Here is a 19,846-nt window from a genome sequence, read left to right as displayed (position 1 = left end):
GTATAGAACTCCTGAAGTTGTGATAATTATCATACAATGATGTATTAAAGAAGTTTGTGTGTCAGATTTATAAAAAAAAAAATGATATATTAGATAAAAACAAATTTGTTCATTGGATATTGACTTTGTGTGATCTTTGATATTATAAAATGCCTCGACTATTTCTATATTACAGGGTCTGGTTGAGAATACATTGAGCTTCATGGTAAGTAGATAAATTCGAGGTTTATTACATGTCGGACAAGAAGTTTTTTCCCATATCAGGGAGTTTTCTTCTGTTATAAGTGATTTCAATCCTTAGCCTACTAAGATTTAGCTGGTTTATCAGTAGAGCCAGTTATGAATGTTTTGGGAATCCATCACATCAATTAACTCAAACAATATATTAGATACTGGTTTTTTTTGCTTAGTTAAAAACAGTTACACTATAAATGTTGAATTTGTTTTTAGATACATGGGTATGTAGCAGGCTTAAGCTGTAATGCATACACACACTTTTAAATTGAGTTACCTCCCTTTTAATCTTTTGTTGATATTGTCAATTTGTTTAATGCTCCTCAATCTGTTAAGATGTTTAAAGCAAAAAAAAATGGTGCACAGCTATAGATGGCAGACTTGTAACATAGAAACTCTGTCATTCATATCTTTTAAAGATATTCCTTGATTCCCTCAAATTTCCTGATTAGCCAAAGATATCAGATCCTTGATTTCCACAAAGAAACATCTCCTAACGTCAGTACTATAATTTTGGACGGTAATTGAAGTTATAATACTCCTACCTGTTTGTGTGCTACAGATGGTTGTGATCCGTTTGTTGGAGAGTTGTAAGCTGTATGTTCAGAACAAGAAGTCCAACCTGACCCACTGGCATCCAGTCCTTGGCTGGTTTTCACAGAACACCGATCAGTGGTAAGTTATGTCCATTCCTGTATTGCAGAGTTTTTCTGTTCTTATGTCCATCTTGTATATATAAAACTTCGATAAAATCACTCGGAATCAGAATCTGAACATAGTTAAGCACTTCCCAAGGTTACAATTTTTCATTTCTTATTCTTGTTTCAAGATGGGATGAATAATTCCTCTATTTGTTTAAGTTGCACATGTTAATTGGTGAAGTTGATGTTTGCAGCCTCCACGCGGCGATGCCGTACGTCGTGAAGCAGCTACAGCTGTTGTGGTGTGAGAAGATGATACGTCTGCTGTTCCTAGAACTCATTACATACGTCGAGGTGGACACACAGAAACAGACCAGCAAGTCTTCTACACCATCCAAAAGTTAGTCCTCCTCCCTTTTATGTTTCTGGGGAATTTACATATTGACAAAACCTCTGGAAATAGGGAAAAAATTACTTCCCTATAAATATTTCATCTGCCTCATGTTTTGTGACCTGTCATTGGCTAGATTATGGCACATACATGGTTTAAAGTCAAATTAACATAAAATCTTCAATGAAATAAAAATATTTTGCTCATCCTGCTTGTCTTTTTTACCAGAGTTCTCTCCCCTTACTATATTTATTTGACCATAAACAGAGTAGGAAAAGGAACTCACCTTGTGAACTTGTTCTTGTTCTAGATATAGTACTGCGAGTTTTAGACAAAGCCTCCTCTTCTAAATCTTCTACGAAGATAAAGCTGGAGAGTTCCATAGCGATGTCAACATGTCTGCCATGTGTCCTTTATCAGACAACTATCAACACGTTATCACAGCTGCGACTGGACATCCTTGGAGGACTGAGTTATAATGACGTACTACTCCCAATCCTGTGGAAGTTCTTACGTGACATGGGTCCCAATTGTGGGCTCAAGACATTCGTGGAGCTTCTTAGTCAGGCGCCAAACTCCACCATTCACCCTGTGTTTAGTCTACTCACAGTGTTCTGTGAGGCTGCCAGTCACTATATCACGTAAGTGTTTGGGATTTCTTGTAATTAATAAACAAACAATAATCACAATGTATTCATAACAGTTATTCAAGAAATACATATATGGGGTTTTACTTTTAGACTAGCAATAAAAAAACTTGATGCTTGGGAAAAAAAGCAGAAAGGTTCCTTGTCATTTTGACATGGTGTCAATAAATGATAATTAGACTCTATAAATCTGTAGAATATTGATTTCATCAGAAAGTGTTTGGTATGGTTTTCAGGACTTTAGATGACATAGAGATGTATGAACAACAGAAGATATTCAAACCTATGGACTACATGCAGATGAGTGAATTCCTCAACCTGTTTGTGTTTCGCCTCATCTGGCACAACCTCATAGGTAACAAATTCCTTGTTTGACTAAACACATTTATCACGTAAGTAACACTTTATCATCTGACTCCGACATAGTCAACTGAAAGGTAGCAAACACTTGTCAACTATATATGACGAAGTTAACTCAGAGGTAACAAACACTTAGCTGACTCAGACATAGTTGGCTCAGAGGTAACAAACACTTAGCTGACTCTGACATAGTTACCTCAGAGGTAACAAACACTTAGCTGACTCTGACATAGTTACCTCAGAGGTAACAAACACTTAGCTGACTCAGACATAGTTAACTCAGATGTAACAAACACTTAGCTGACTAAGACATAGTTAACTCAAAGGTAACAAACACTTGGCTGACTCAGACATAGTTAGCTCAGAGGTAACAAACACTTAGCTGACTAAGACATAGTTAACTGAGATGTAACAAACACTTGGCTGACTCTGACATAGATAACTCAGAGGTAACAAACACTTGCTGACTAAGACATACAAAACTCAGAGGCAACAAATTATTATTTTACTGAGCTATATGTAGTTACATCACAGGAAACAGAGGCTTGTCTGACTCAGGCATAACTAGAACATAGGTATTTAACACTTGATTTACAGATAACACATAATGTACACTTGATTTACTCTGATACAGATAACTCATAATGTACACTTGATTTACTCTTGATACAGATAACTCATAATGTACACTTGATTTACTCTGATACAGATAACTCATAATGTACACTTTATTTACTCTGATACAGATAACTCATAATGTACACTTGATTTACTCTGATACAGATAACTCATAATGTACACTTGATTTACTCTGATACAGATAACTCATAATGTACACTTGATTTACTCTGATACAGATAACTCATAATGTACACTTGATTTACTCTGATACAGATAACTCATAATGTACACTTGATTTACTCTGATACAGATAACTCATAATGTACACTTGATTTACTCTGATACAGATAACTCATAATGTACACTTGATTTACTCTGATACAGATAACTCATAATGTACACTTGATTTACTCTGATACAGATAACTCATAATGTACACTTGATTTACTCTGATACAGATAACTCATAATGTACACTTGATTTACTCTGATACAGATAACTCATAATGTACACTTGATTTACTCTGATACAGATAACTCATAATGTACACTTGATTTACTCTGATACAGATAACTCATAATGTACACTTGATTTACTCTGATACAGATAACTCATAATGTACACTTGATTTACTCTGATACAGATAACTCATAATGTACACTTGATTTACTCTGATACAGATAACTCATAATGTACACTTGATTTACTCTGATACAGATAACTCATAATGTACACTTGATTTACTCTGATACAGATAACTCATAATGTACACTTGATTTACTCTGATACAGATAACTCATAATGTACACTTGATTTACTCTGATACAGATAACTCATAATGTACACTTGATTTACTCTGATACAGATAACTCATAATGTACACTTGATTTACTCTGATACAGATAACTCATAATGTACACTTGATTTACTCTGATACAGATAACTCATAATGTACACTTGATTTACTCTGATACAGATAACTCATAATGTACACTTGATTTACTCTGATACAGATAACTCATAATGTACACTTGATTTACTCTGATACAGATAACTCATAATGTACACTTGATTTACTCTGATACAGATAACTCATAATGTACACTTGATTTACTCTGATACAGATAACTCATAATGTACACTTGATTTACTCTGATACAGATAACTCATAATGTACACTTGATTTACTCTGATACAGATAACTCATAATGTACACTTGATTTACTCTGATACAGATAACTCATAATGTACACTTGATTTACTCTGATACAGATAACTCATAATGTACACTTGATTTACTCTGATACAGATAACTCATAATGTACACTTGATTTACTCTGATACAGATAACTCATAATGTACACTTGATTTACTCTGATACAGATAACTCATAATGTACACTTGATTTACTCTGATACAGATAACTCATAATGTACACTTGATTTACTCTGATACAGATAACTCATAATGTACACTTGATTTACTCTGATACAGATAACTCATAATGTACACTTGATTTACTCTGATACAGATAACTCATAATGTACACTTGATTTACTCTGATACAGATAACTCATAATGTACACTTGATTTACTCTGATACAGATAACTCATAATGTACACTTGATTTACTCTGATACAGATAACTCATAATGTACACTTGATTTACTCTGATACAGATAACTCATAATGTACACTTGATTTACTCTGATACAGATAACTCATAATGTACACTTGATTTACTCTGATACAGATAACTCATAATGTACACTTGATTTACTCTGATACAGATAACTCATAATGTACACTTGATTTACTCTGATACAGATAACTCATAATGTACACTTGATTTACTCTGATACAGATAACTCATAATGTACACTTGATTTACTCTGATACAGATAACTCATAATGTACACTTGATTTACTCTGATACAGATAACTCATAATGTACACTTGATTTACTCTGATACAGATAACTCATAATGTACACTTGATTTACTCTGATACAGATAACTCATAATGTACACTTGATTTACTCTGATACAGATAACTCATAATGTACACTTGATTTACTCTGATACAGATAACTCATAATGTACACTTGATTTACTCTGATACAGATAACTCATAATGTACACTTGATTTACTCTGATACAGATAACTCATAATGTACACTTGATTTACTCTGATACAGATAACTCATAATGTACACTTGATTTACTCTGATACAGATAACTCATAATGTACACTTGATTTACTCTGATACAGATAACTCATAATGTACACTTGATTTACTCTGATACAGATAACTCATAATGTACACTTGATTTACTCTGATACAGATAACTCATAATGTACACTTGATTTACTCTGATACAGATAACTCATAATGTACACTTGATTTACTCTGATACAGATAACTCATAATGTACACTTGATTTACTCTGATACAGATAACTCATAATGTACACTTGATTTACTCTGATACAGATAACTCATAATGTACACTTGATTTACTCTGATACAGATAACTCATAATGAACACTTGATTCACTCTGATACAGATAACTCATAATGTGCACTTGATTTACTCTGATACAGATAACTCATAATGAACGCTTGATTTACTCTGATACAGATAACTCATAATGAACACTTGATTTACTTTGATACAGATAACTCATAGATATTGAACACTTGTTTGACTTGGGCATAGTAACAAACACTTGTCTGACTTGGGCATAGTAACAAACACTTGTCTGACTTAGGCATAGTAACAAACACTTGTCTGACTTGGGCATAGTAACAAACATTTGTCTGACTTGGGCATAGTAACAAACACTTATCTGAGGTAAAGTTAACTCATAGATAACAAACTCATGTCTGAATCTAACACATGTAACTCATTTTGTGACAAAATCTTGTCTGACTAAGATACATTTAACTTATAGTTTATAAACTTTTGCCTAACACATTTAACTCGTAGATACAAATTTTAAGAAAACCATGAACATCCTATTTGATGTAGTGAAGACCTTTATCACGTGTTGTAGATATACAGACAGCCAGTGTAAACGATATGTTTGGAGCAGCACGGGTCCTACTCATGATTCTGTATGAGAGAGACTGTCGGAAATCCTACACAGAGAAGGACCATTGGCTGATAAGGTCAGGATGGTTTTATTTATTTCAAGAAGAAGAAAAAATGAGATATTCAATGACTTTACAGTAAAAATGAGAGTTGAAGGTGTTGCAGTAAAGAATTAATATATTTACATTTCATTTCGTTTGGTATAATCTTTGTTTTTGTGTCGCCTACGACGGATGTTGGAAAGACACATAGGCGTTGCTTTTCCGGCGACGGCGACTGCGACGGTGGCGGTGGCGGCGACGACGGCATCGTCGTCAACAATGTTATGGTTTTGCGTTTAGCTCTGTTACTGACAAAGCTACACCAACAAAACCTTGATCATAGATGTAGCATGGGTAGTGGAGCCTACTGCACTTAAAACATTTCATTGATTTCTGCATTTTTTGGTAAAAACCTCAAATTTCTGGACTTAGAAATAACCTCAATGTTAAGGTTTTGCGTTTAGCTCTTACATTTAAGTCTGTTTCTGACAAAGTATAAATGCTAGAGCAACCAAACTTGGGTCATAGGTGTATCATGGGACTTATATATCTGAATGCATTACACTCTTTACTAGCATTTCAACGATTTCTGTATTTTTTTGCTTAAAACCTCAAATTTCTGGACATAGAAAAAAACTCAACATTAAGGTTTTGCGTTTAGCTCTTGCATATTAGGCTCTTTCTGACAAAGTATAAGAGCTAGACCAACCAAACCTCAATCATACATGTATCATGGGTAGTAGAGCCTACTACTCTAAAACATTTCATGGATTTCTGCACTTTTTCGGATAAAAACCTGAAATTTCTGGACTTTAAAAGATTTTGCATTTAGGTCCGTTTCCTTATGTACTATGTCAAATGCTTTTTTATTAACAAAGCGGGACAGGCGACACATATAATTACGCGTAATTCTTGTTTGTTAAAAAGTTCAACTGCATATTAAATGGCACAAATAAAAAACTATAACTGATTTCATTCAAAAAGGAATGTCCACTCTTGCAGAATAGGACTATGTGTTGTTTGCTTTTGAAATAAATGGATGATGATTATTTACAGAGACGTGAAGCCCAGTCTTTTTATCAGTGAATTGGAAAAAGGCAGAAAAACTGCGGTATATTTGATGCAGAAAGCCCCACACATAATACCATTCTCAGAGGTAGGTAGTCATGACAACCAGAAAGTCCCACACATAATACCATTCTCAGATCGAGGTAGGTAGTCATGACAACCAGAAAGTCCCACACATAATACCATTCTCAGAGGTAGGTAGTCATGACAACCAGAAAGTCCATCATATTACACCATTGTCTTAGGTAGGTATTTATGACAACTTATAAATATTGACTTAATATTTTTTCATAACTACAGGTTACTTTAATTTTTAACTTCCAAATTTAATTTTAGATTACAGATTTCTCTGTATGAAATGGTTTAAGTAACGATAAAAAAAAATCTTGTTTGACGGCATTGTTTTATTTTTAATCAGAAACATTTCAATAAAAAAATATCCTTTACAGAGGGTGAAAATATTCCGGCGTAACGTTACCAAGGAAAAGGAGGTGATGGGTCTGACAGAGTCAGCATGTGCCTCGCCCCAGTCTACTCTAATCACCATCAACAGGGGGCGTGTTGTTGAGGTAACATCACCAAGGCTACTAACTGATAACATTCTCATAATAAGTGACAATGGACTAACCCTATTAATGATTGTAATATATCCTTCCACACAATCTTCCGAGTCCATTTTGTGTGTGACTTGGATAATTTATTAATAATAATAATAGTAATATACAACATTTGTATAGAGCCCTAAATAGTTTGTAAAATTACTCTAAAGCGCTTTACAACATATGGGTAATAGTATTAGTCATAATTGTTAAACAATCACAATTACACATGAAGCAAGAAGATAATCATCTCAATGTGCACATAAATGAATAAATAAAGGGTGGTATGTACATGACATCTGTGCAAAGAGCCTAAAATGCAGACATGAAGAGTTGAGTTTGTATGTCCTTCTTGAATTTTTGCCAGGGTATTTGACTTTCTAATAGCAGATGGTAAGCTATTCCACAAGGTGGCCGAAAGCCTCCCAAAGCACTGTTTACTCAAATTTACTGTTTAGTGTTGCTATAGTATTTCTGAATATTGTATTGGTGTATTTAGGCTTTGATTACAGTTGTTACTAATGATCTTGTTGATAGGATGGCTACAGACAGCTGGCCCAGTTACCTGCGAGAGCTATGAAGGGGGTCATCAGGGTCAAGTTCATCAACGAACAGGTAAGGTGATGAGTTGGTTAGACAGGTAATCATCACTCGATGTCCAGGACTAGGTCTCTAATAAAGAGGAGGTTATTGCCCTCTAGGTCATGGTCATCAACAAACAGGTAAGGTGATGAGTTGATTAAACGGGTAATCATCACTCGATGTCCAGGACCAGGTCTCTAATAAAGAGGAGGTTATTGACCTCTAGGTCATGGTCATCAACAAACAGGTAAGGTGATGAGTTGGTTAGACGGGTAATCATCACTCGATGTCCAGGACTAGGTCTCTAATAAAGAGGAGGTTATTGACCTCTAGGACATGGTCATCAACGAACAGGTAAGGTGATGAGTTGATTAGACGGGTAATCATCACTCGATGTCCAGGACTAGGTCTCTAATAAAGAGGAGGTTATTGACCTCTAGGTCATGGTCATCAATGAACAGGTAAGGTGATGAGTATATTAGGCAGGTAATCATCAGTTGATGTCCAGGACTAGGTCTCTAATAAAGAGGAGGTTATTGACCTCTAGGTCATGGTCATCAACGAACAGGTGAGATAACCGTATACAAAGGTCACCTTCATTTAGGCAATGGATGTTTTAGCGGTGATGTGATCCTATTACATATATACATTGCTATTACTGACAAAGTTGATAAACTCCTGCCCAAGGTGTTATATGCTAGCAATGCATGACCATATGGTGTTCTAGTCTCGTAACACGTATTACATTCTCTATGTATTACGGTGAGAGAATGTAGATGTAAATATTATTTCATTTACGCAGAAGGGATTTAATTGTTTCCAAGAAATGTTCAGAAAACATTTTGTCACAAAAACACAACTAAAATTGATTTGATGATATCATGCACATAATACACTTGTATGATTGAGCAATCCCTTTCTACCAGAATAACCCTTGTGTGCTGATGATTGGTTGTGTGGTATCATTATAAACAGGGACTAGACGAGGCGGGTATAGACCAGGACGGAGTGTTCAAGGAATTCCTGGAGGAAACCATCACCAAGGTGTTTGATCCCTCACTGAACCTCTTCAAGGTAACGCTTATCTGCTTTACTTATTTCTCAGTTTTGTGTTTACAGAATGTTTTGGTGATATGTATACAAACATTTGCAGTGTGTCTGTACTTGTGAAGTTTTACACCATTGCCGACATCATACCATTAGTCTACGACTACTATTGAAAAAATATTAGTCTCAGATATTCAGTTAGTGATCAAATTCTGCACCTGAGGATGGTGGACAGGATACTTAACATTTTAACTCAAACGGTTTGTTCTTATGCACTTTCTAGTTAAAAAGTTAGAAACATGAAGCTCCCATGCACTTTCTAGTTAAAAAGTAAGAAAAATGAAGCTCCCATGCACTCTCTAGTTAAAAAGTTAGAAAAATGAAGCTCCCATGCACTTTCTAGTTAAAAAGTTAGAAACATGAAGCTCCCAAACTAGAGGTCACATATTCACGTATTCACATGGGACATGTATTTTGTGAGTAGGTAAAGTTTGATAGAAATATTACAGTAGGGCCTGTTAAATATCTGTATGTCTGCATAGAAATATTACAGTAGGGTCTGTTAAATATCTGTATGTCTGCATCGAAATATTACAGTAGGGCCTGTTAAATACCACTATGTCTGCATAGAAATATTACAGTATGGCCTGTTAAATATCACAGTAGGGCATGTTAAATATCTGTATGTCTGCATAGAAATATAACAGTAGGGCCTGTTAAATATCTGTAGGTCTGCATAGAAATATTACAGTAGGGTCTGTTAAATATCTGTATGTCTGCATAGAAATATAACAGTAGGGCCTGTTAAATATCTGTGTGTCTGCATAGAAATATTACAGTAGGGTCTGTTAAATATCTGTATGTCTGCATAGCAATATTACAGTAGGGCCTGTTAAATATCACAGTAGGGCATGTTAAATATCTGTATGTCTGCATAGCAATATTACAGTAGGGCCTGTTAAATACCTGTATGTCTGCATAGAAATATTACAGTAGGGTCTGTTAAATATCTGTATGTCTGCATAGCAATATTACAGTAGGGCCTGTTAAATATCACAGTAGGGCATGTTAAATATCTGTATGTCTGCATAGCAATATTACAGTAGGGCCTGTTAAATACCTCTATGTCTGCATAGAAATATTACAGTAGGGCCTGTTAACACCTGTATGTCTGACGTGTGTTACATTTCCCACTGACAGGTAACAAGTGAACAGAAGCTATACCCTTCCTCTACTTCACATATACAAGAGAACCACCTCACATTGTTTGAGTTTGTCGGCAAGATGTTGGCCAAGGCTGTGTATGAGGTAGGTATAACTATTCTAGTTGAGTTTGTATTAAGCAAGATGTTGGCCTAGATGATGTATACTATGGGTGTAACTGTCCCCTTAAGATTGTCATAGGATAAAGATCTCAACAATTACATAGTACAACTGATCTGAGAGACAAAGTCTACCATGTTAATCAGTGACAGCCACTGTACTGGCCATCTAGGACAATTACAGATTCATTGAATTTAACAAACTTTGTATTACTATCCTTTGAACAATTAAAAGTTTGTCTTCTTTGAACGATAGAAATGATATACATGTACATTTTTCAGGGTATCGTTGTGGAGGTCCCTTTTGCGCCGTTTTTCCTGACACAGATACTTGGCCATCAGCAGAGTGCCACCTACAGTTCACTGGATGAACTACCCTCACTTGATCCAGAACTTGCCAAAAGTCTCTGTTACACAAAGGTATTAGGTTTATATTGAAAATTATATCATAGTATTCACTTAAACAATTTGTTTAGAAATATGTTGGGACTTGTAAGGAGTCACTTGGCAGGGTTCGGGAGCCAACCAGTGTTAGGAAGTCCTAGGCTGGGGGTCCACTAACAAGTTCTCCTCATACAGAAGGATTTTCTACTTTTCCACTTCATCCTTTTTCTATTGTATTTTTTTTTTCGGTTAGAAAAGAAATACATAACAATAGAACTTGCTTCAACTCGTCTGTTATCGTGGACTATCTGTATTTCCATGGCAGCATTACGATGGTGACATCGTTGACCTTGATCTGACCTTCTCCTGCGACGAGGACTGTATGGGGAGGATAGAGACTCATGAACTGGTGCCAGGGGGCAAGGCCATCACTGTCACTAACGAAAACAAGTAGGTACAAGTGTTAGGTAGTGATATAAAACGATTTATGTTAACTTGTATCTAAGATTCTGTTTCAACTTTAATTGTTCACGTGATCACAATTATAAGGAAGTTTTGTCCTCTTTCTTTTCAGAATTTAGGACATCTGTTGGCTAAAAAATATTGTAAATAACTTACTTTTGATAAGTATTTAAATTTGGAGTATCAAATAGGTGAAAACATTTTTTTTGTTTAACTGCCCTAAATAATTAATGATGATGCTTGTTTTCATGGTCAGATCTCCCATGTTTTGATGGAAATGTATATGTAACCAAGGTCACTTCCCTAAGTGCCTACTCTAGGAATCATGCATGGTACTGATTGATTAATACCAATAAATTGCTCTACTAATTGAGTTCATGGGAAATTCCCTCCAGCCAAGTCAATAATAATTCACTAGATAATTCATTGCTGTGAGATACTCCCCTGCTATGGAATGACCTTGACCTTGAGTCCTCCTATAAGACCGCCCTTGTTAGAGCAGGGTTAAGGAGGATAATTACCATACACAATTATTAGAGTATCTGCCCGTTTAACTGGTGACAATGCATTTATGATGCATTCGTCAGTCTTAATCATGATATATTGATTTGTTGATTTACGATAAATGATCCTATATATTGTAGATGCCTCCACATCTTGTGGATCTGTTCGTTAAATTACTGTTTTGTTTGTCAGGATACGATATGTCCATCTGATGGCACACTTCCGTATGTACCGCCAAATCAAGGAACAGTCCATGGCTTTTATACGTGGCTTTAAGACTGTCATCAATTCTGATTGGCTGAAGATGTTTTCTGCCCCAGAACTTCAGAAGTTGATATCTGGTGATAATGCTGACCTTGACATCGGAGACCTGAGGTAAAAAGCGGAAATATAAAATCATTATTTCTAGCTCACATGTCTGTGAGCTTATGTGATGTTGCAATATCCATCATTTTACCATCAAGCATCCATTTTTCTTTTTAAGAACCATAAATACCAATTTATTATGATTAGCCTGAAGATTGTTTGAGTAAGGGATTGTCAAGTTTGTTCAAATGAATTACTTTATGGCATTCAAGGTCACAGAGGTTAAATTTTTCAAATCTTCAAGCAACTCCCAATAAACAAAGACGCCTATGGTTTTATAATTTGGCCTGTAGTTAACAGGGTAAAAGGGCTCTTAGGATTTTCAAACAATTGACCTTGAACCATATTCAAGGTCACATGAAGTCAAATGTGTGAAAATATTCACTTCTGCAGATAAATTATCCTGTTGATTATTTTCAAATAAATGTCCTTGAACAACATTCAAGGTCACAAGGATTCTTCTTCTATGTAAGCCCAAGGTGAAGCATCATTGATATCTGATGATTGCCTGGTGAATTAGAGGGCTAACAATTGTTTCAAAAAACTGTCTTGACCCACAATCAGGGTCACATGAGTCAAATTTGTTATAAGTTTGATAAAATTTTGCCAACAGCATGAAATACAAAATGAGGAATACAGACTGCTTTGGCATCTTGTATGGATATTTAATCTTGATGTAAATTTTGTTAATCTTTTATTTCAACAATCTTGAACTAGTGGTACTATTTGAATATCACTTCATAGTCGAACCTATTTGTTTTCTATAAGACCAATTGGACTTTGTCATAAAAACAAGTGTATGGTTTTCATTAAAAAAGTGGTTCAATATTGAATAAAACATACGCAGTATTAAAATCTTTGAATTTTGTAGGCGACACACACAGTATTATGGTGGTTACCATAACAACCACAAGGTGATCAACTGGTTGTGGGATGTACTCGATAAGGATTTCTCCGCCTCAGAGAGAGGACTGTTCCTCAAGGTAGGTTAGATCCTCCTCAGAGAGAGGACTGTTCCTCAAGGTAGGTTAGATCCTCCTCAGAGAGAGGACTGTTCCTCAAGGTAGGTTTGATCCTCCTCCTCAGAGAGAGGACTGTTCCTCAAGGTAGGTTTGATCCTCCTCCTCAGAGAGAGGACTGTTCCTCAAGGTAGGTTTGATCCTCCTCCTCAGAGAGAGGACTGTTCCTCAAGGTAGGTTTGATCCTCCTCCTCAGAGAGAGGACTGTTCCTCAAGGTAGGTTTGATCCTCCTCCTCAGAGAGAGGACTGTTCCTCAAGGTAGGTTTGATCCTCCTCCTCAGAGAGAGGACTGTTCCTCAAGGTAGGTTTGATCCTCCTCCTCAGAGAGAGGACTGTTCCTCAAGGTAGGTTTGATCCTCCTCCTCAGAGAGAGGACTGTTCCTCAAGGTAGGTTTGATCCTCCTCCTCAGAGAGAGGACTGTTCCTCAAGGTAGGTTTGATCCTCCTCCTCAGAGAGAGGACTGTTCCTCAAGGTAGGTTTGATCCTCCTCCTCAGAGAGAGGACTGTTCCTCAAGGTAGGTTTGATCCTCCTCCTCAGAGAGAGGACTGTTCCTCAAGGTAGGTTTGATCCTCCTCCTCAGAGAGAGGACTGTTCCTCAAGGTAGGTTTGATCCTCCTCCTCAGAGAGAGGACTGTTCCTCAAGGTAGGTTTGATCCTCCTCCTCAGAGAGAGGACTGTTCCTCAAGGTAGGTTTGATCCTCCTCCTCAGAGAGAGGACTGTTCCTCAAGGTAGGTTTGATCCTCCTCCTCAGAGAGAGGACTGTTCCTCAAGGTAGGTTTGATCCTCCTCCTCAGAGAGAGGACTGTTCCTCAAGGTAGGTTTGATCCTCCTCCTCAGAGAGAGGACTGTTCCTCAAGGTAGGTTTGATCCTCCTCCTCAGATAGAGGACTGTTCCTCAAGGTAGGTTTGATCCTCCTCAGAGAGAGGACTGTTCTTCAAGGTAGGTTTGATCCTCCTCCTCAGAGAGAGGACTGTTCCTCAAGGTAGGTTTGATCCTCCTCCTCATATAGAGGACTGTTCCTCAAGGTAGGTTTGGTCCTCCTCCTCAGATAGAGGACTGTTCCTCAAGGTAGGTTTGGTCCTCCTCCTCAGATAGAGGACTGTTCCTCAAGGTAGGTTTGATACTCCTCCTCAGAGAGAGGACTGTTCCTCAAGGTAGGTTTGATCCTCCTCAGAGAGAGGACTGTTCTTCAAGGAAGGTTTGATCCTCCTCCTCAGAGAGAGGACTGTTCCTCAAGGTAGGTTTGCTCCTCCTCCTCAGAGAGAGGACTGTTCCTCAAGGTAGGTTGGATCCTCCTCCTCCTCAGAGAGAGGACTGTTCCTCAAGGTAGGTTGGATCCTCCTCCTCAGAGAGAGGAATGTTCCTAATTGTAGGTTTGATCCTCCTCCTTAGAGATAGGACTGTTCCTCAAGGTAGGTTGGATCCTCCTCCTCCCCAGAGAGAGGACTGTTCCTCAAGGTAGTTTGATCCTCCTCCTCAGAGAGATGACTGTTCCTCAAGGTAGGTTTGCTCCTCCTCCTCCGAGAGAGGAATGTTCCTCATTGTAGGTTTGATCCTCCTCCTTAGAGATAGGACTGTTCCTCAAGGTAGGTTGGATCCTCCCCCTCCTCAGAGAGAGGACTGTTCTTCAAGGAAGGTTAGATCCTCCTCCTCAGAGAGAGGAATGTTCCTCAAGGTAGGTTTGATCCTCCTCCTCAGAGCGCGGACTGTTCCTCAAGGTAGGTTTGATACTCCTCCTCAGAGAGAGGACTGTTGCTCAAGGTAGGTTTGATCCTCCTTCTCAGAGAGAGGAATGTTCCTCAATGTAGGTTTGATCCTCCTCCTACTCAGAGAGAGGACTGTTCCTCACGGTAGGTTTGCTCCTCCTCCTCCGAGAGAGGACTGTTCCTCAAGGTGGGTCTGATCCTCCTCCTCAGAGAGAGGGCTGTTCCTCAAGGTAGGTTTGATCCTACTCCTCAGAGAGAGGACTGTTCCCAAGGTAGGTTTGATCCTCCTCCTCAGAGAGAGGAATGTTCCTCATTGTAGGTTTGATCCTCCTCCTCAGAGAGAGGACTATTCCTCATGGTAGGTTTGATCCTCCTCCTTAGAGAGAGGAATGTTCCTCAAGGTAGGTTTGATCCTCCTCCTCAGAGAGAGGACTGTTCCTCAAGGTAGGTTTGATCCTCCTCCTCCTCAGAGAGAGGACTGTTCCTCAAGGTAGGTTTGATCCTCCTCCTAAGAGAAAGGACTGTTCCTAAAGGTAGGTTTTCAACTTTATATAAAAAGAGAAAAGAAAAGGGTTGAAAATGTCCATTCTTTCTCAGAGACTTGACACTTTAAGACTTTCCTCCTATTTAAATCACAGTATCCAATTTTATTACCTATTACACAATGCCCTGGTACACTGTAACAGTGTTTACAATGCTTAGTGGTGTATTTCTGTATCTTAAGTTATAGTCATTAATATAAGAATGTGTACTGTAAATTTATTGAACAGGTACAAGTAAAATGTCTCTATTTTGGAAATGTAGATGATTTTAGAGACATTTTCTGGATTATATTCATTTGTATTCACCAGGGTATATGTACATGTCACCAGGGTATATGTACATGACACCAGGGTATATGTACATGTCACCAGGGTATATGTACATGTCACCAGGGTATATGTATATGTCACCAGGGTATATGTTCATGTCACCAGGGTATATGTACATGTGCAATGTACAAGACCATTCATTGTTAGTAGACTTTCTTGGTGTGGCTTAAAAAAAATTGTTACCTGTAACTGTCCATTATCAGGCCAGGAGCTGTGCTTTATTAAACATAATGATAATAGCTGCTGTTTTATTATTGACAGCTACAGGTAGATACCTGATTTCAGTGTAAATTGAACATTGTACATTCAGTGTATGATGACAAAAAATTGTGATTTTACAACTTTTAAAAAAAATGTCAATATTACAAGTTTCACTTACCACTTATTAACCTGTTGTTCCTGTAGTTTGTGACGAGTTGCTCCAAACCACCGCTGCTAGGGTTTGCCCACCTAGAGCCGCCTTTCTCCGTCAGGTGTGTGGAGGTCAGCGACGACCAGGTAAATATCTATCTCATGTGAAACAATGTTCAGTAATTATGTCAGATGTGTCGGGTCAATAACTACCATACAAATATACTCAAGTTCAGTAATTATTGCTGTAAAGGTACCCCAGGTTTATCAACATTAATGACAACCAGGTCAATGAACTCCATTTCAAGTTGTTTTATAACTAACCCTGTCCAGAAAAAGCCTCAAGGAGACTTTCAGTAGGGGGAAGTAATTCTGTTAGGATTTGATATTTGAACAACTTCTGTCATTTGACTTTATATGTTAACAGGACACAGGAGACACAGTGGGTAGTGTCCTCAAGGGTTTCTTCAACATCAAGAGACGAGACCCTGTGGGGCGCCTACCAACCTCTTCCACTTGCTTCAACCTCCTGAAACTCCCAAATTACCAGAAGCGCAGCACACTTAAGGAGAAGCTCCGATATGCTATCAATTCCAACACTGGTTTTGAGTTGTCCTGATACACACAAGACAGTAGTTGTGTATTCAATCATCCTTGTCCCTGTCAGTATATGGCTGTAGTGCAGTCCAGGTCACCGTGTACAACTATTCAGTCACTGATACGACTGCCAGGGTGTGGCTGTGTAATATGTGATCCCGGCCAGGGTGTGGCTGTGTAATATGTGATCCCGGTCAGTGTGTGCTGATGTGTATAAACCTTCCATGTCATTGTCAGAGTACGACTGTTGTTCAACCCTCCATGTCACTGTCAGAGTATGACTGTTGTTCAACCTTCCAAGTCATTGTCAGAGTACGACTGTTGTTCAACCTTCCATGTCACTGTCAGAGTACGACTGGTGTTCAACCTTCCATGGCATTGTCAGAGTACGACTGGTGTTCAACCTTCCATGCCATTGTCAGAGTATGTACAACTAAAGTCAGTGTGTGCTGATGTGTATAACCCTTCCATGTCATTGTTAGAGTACGACTGTTGCTCAACCCTCCATGTCATTGTCAGAGTACGACTGTTGTTCAACCTTCCACATCACTGTCAGAGTATGACTGTTGTTCAACCTTCCATGTCATTGTCAGAGTATGACTGTTGTTCAACCTTCCATGTCACTGTCAGAGTACGACTGTTGTTCAACCCTCCATGTCACTGTCAGAGTACAACTGTTGTTCAACCTTCCATGTCATTGTCAGAGTACGACTGTTGTTCAACCTTCCAAGTCACTGTCAGAGTATGACTGTTGTTCAACCCTCCATGTCACTGTCAGAGTACGACTGTTGTTCAACCTTCCAAGTCATTGTCAGAGTACGACTGTTGTTCAACCCTCCATGTCACTGTATGTATGCAGCTGTGTATTCAACCACCCACATCACTGTCAGAGTACGACTGTTGTTCAACCTTCCACATCACTGTCAGAGTACAACTGTTGTTCAACCTTCCATGTCACTGTCAGGGTACGACTGTTATTCGACCATCACGGTCTCTATGTGCAGCGATTGTTGGACCATCCCTGCCACTGCCACTGTCGGTGCGATCCTGTGGTTTTCAGAGACATTGTTCTGTGTGACAATCTAATATTGTGATAACGCCACAAACTTTCCTTGTTCATGTCTCTCTGTCCTTGATATATTTATACTAGTTATTGTGATAAGCATTATCTGTTTCAATATAGTGGAATCATTGTACCTCCAGCGTCACTGGTACAGTGCAACTACACCCCATCCGAACCCCACTGGGACCCTCCCCCAGCCCCAATGATAACCCATCGAAACCCCACTGGGACCCTCTCCCAGCCCCAATGATAACCCCATCCAAACCCCACTGGGACCCTCTCCCAGCCCCAATGATACCCCCATCAAAACCCCACTGGGACCCTCTCCCAGCCCAATGATAACCCCATCCAAACCTCACTGAGACCCTTCCCCAGCCCCAATGATAACGCCATCCAGACCCCACTGGGACCCTCCCCCAGCCCCAAAGATAACCCATCGAAACCCCACTGGGACCCTCGCCCAGCCCCAATGATAACCCCATCCAAACCCCACTGGGACCCTCTCCCAGCCCCACTAATAACCCAATCCAAACCCCAGTGGGACTCTCCCCCAGCCCCAATGATAACCCCATCCAAACCCCACTGGGACCCTCTCCAAGCCCCACTAATAAACCAATCCAAACCCCAGTGGGACTCTCTCCCAGCCCCAATGATACCCCCATCAAAACCCCACTGGGACCCTCTCCCAGCCCAATGATAACCCCATCCAAACCTCACTGGGACTCTTCCCCAGCCCCAATGATAACCCCATACAAACCCCACTGGGACCCTCTCCCAGCCCCAATGATAACCCCATCAAAACCCCACTGGGACCCTCCCCCAGCCCCAATGATAACCCCATACAACCCCCACTGGGAACCTCTCCCAGCCCCAATGATAACCCCATCAAAACCCCACTGGGACTCTCTCTGTGCGCCACTGATAACCAATCCCACCCTCAATTTAACCCCACCCACACTGGTAGCCCATCTCCCTCCAATGAATAACCCTATCCCTCTGATTACCCTATCCCAGCTCTACTGATAACCCATCCCATCCCCACTGGTAATCCCTTCCCATGCCTTGGCTATCACCATTCCGTCACACTGATAACCCATTCAACATCTGATAGCCTCATCCCAACCCCACTGATCGTCTATCCTTCACATTCTTCAAAAACATATGCTCTGTACCAACACCCCACCCCAGCCCACCCTCATCCCTTCAAAGATAACCCTATCTCTCCCCCCTCTTAGTGATGATACTGACTCATCTGTCTGTATAGTTGCCTTTCAGTCTAAAAGTTATGAACTGGGACCAATAAATCAAACTGCTGTGTCAGCAGAGATTCCTGTAAGATGTATATCACTATTGCTCAATATTGTATATATCAGATGTGAGTAACTTAGTCATGTTTTTATCCAAGGTTGTATTTTATTTATTTCATGTTTTATGGTATTCCAATCCATGTATTTTAACTTTCAAAGAAATGTTTTAAAGAAGTTACGAATTATTTTTTTAGGGAGAAAAAACGAAATTTTATAGGATAAGTTATAGAAGTTGAAATATTTTGTTCAAACAGGTACTTGGTAAAATTGACACCTGTAAGTAGGAACACATGTGTAAACCCAGGTAATATGTTTTGTTTGTTTGAACATGTGCAACCTTATGAACTTACAGCAAAGTAGTATATATGTAATTAAACATTGATCAGTTACTTCAGAGATGGTTTAATTTTATCATTGAGATATACATGCTTTGTACAAAAATATTAGTAACTTATAAATTATGTTACTATTAGTAATAACTTTATGAATTATGTTACAACATGTACATGTAATAGTTACATAATTTATATTATTACTAGTAATAATTTGATAAATTATGTTAC

At 38.5% G+C, this 19,846-nt stretch overlaps 1 protein-coding gene across 1 annotated transcript; it reads left to right on the top strand.

Moving 5' to 3' along the window:
* Positions 1–148: 148 nt before the first annotated feature.
* Positions 149–17,306, top strand: LOC110446584 (ubiquitin-protein ligase E3B-like; the record flags this gene model as incomplete). Its single annotated transcript, XM_021491795.1, has 17 exons — positions 149–205; positions 797–909; positions 1,130–1,275; positions 1,577–1,907; positions 2,150–2,268; positions 5,951–6,065; positions 7,086–7,185; positions 7,547–7,666; positions 8,234–8,311; positions 9,254–9,352; positions 10,526–10,633; positions 10,930–11,067; positions 11,357–11,481; positions 12,190–12,372; positions 13,235–13,346; positions 16,371–16,463; positions 16,744–17,306. Coding segments are annotated over 17 exons (2,229 nt in total), but the record flags the coding sequence as incomplete, so codon positions are not given.
* Between the last annotated feature and the right edge of the window lie 2,540 nt (positions 17,307–19,846).

The sequence above is a fragment of the Mizuhopecten yessoensis genome, unplaced genomic scaffold, assembly GCF_002113885.1.
Source record: "Mizuhopecten yessoensis strain PY_sf001 unplaced genomic scaffold, ASM211388v2 scaffold2809, whole genome shotgun sequence".
Lineage (NCBI taxonomy): Eukaryota > Metazoa > Mollusca > Bivalvia > Pectinida > Pectinidae > Mizuhopecten > Mizuhopecten yessoensis.
This window is presented reverse-complemented; position numbering and strand designations above follow the sequence as displayed.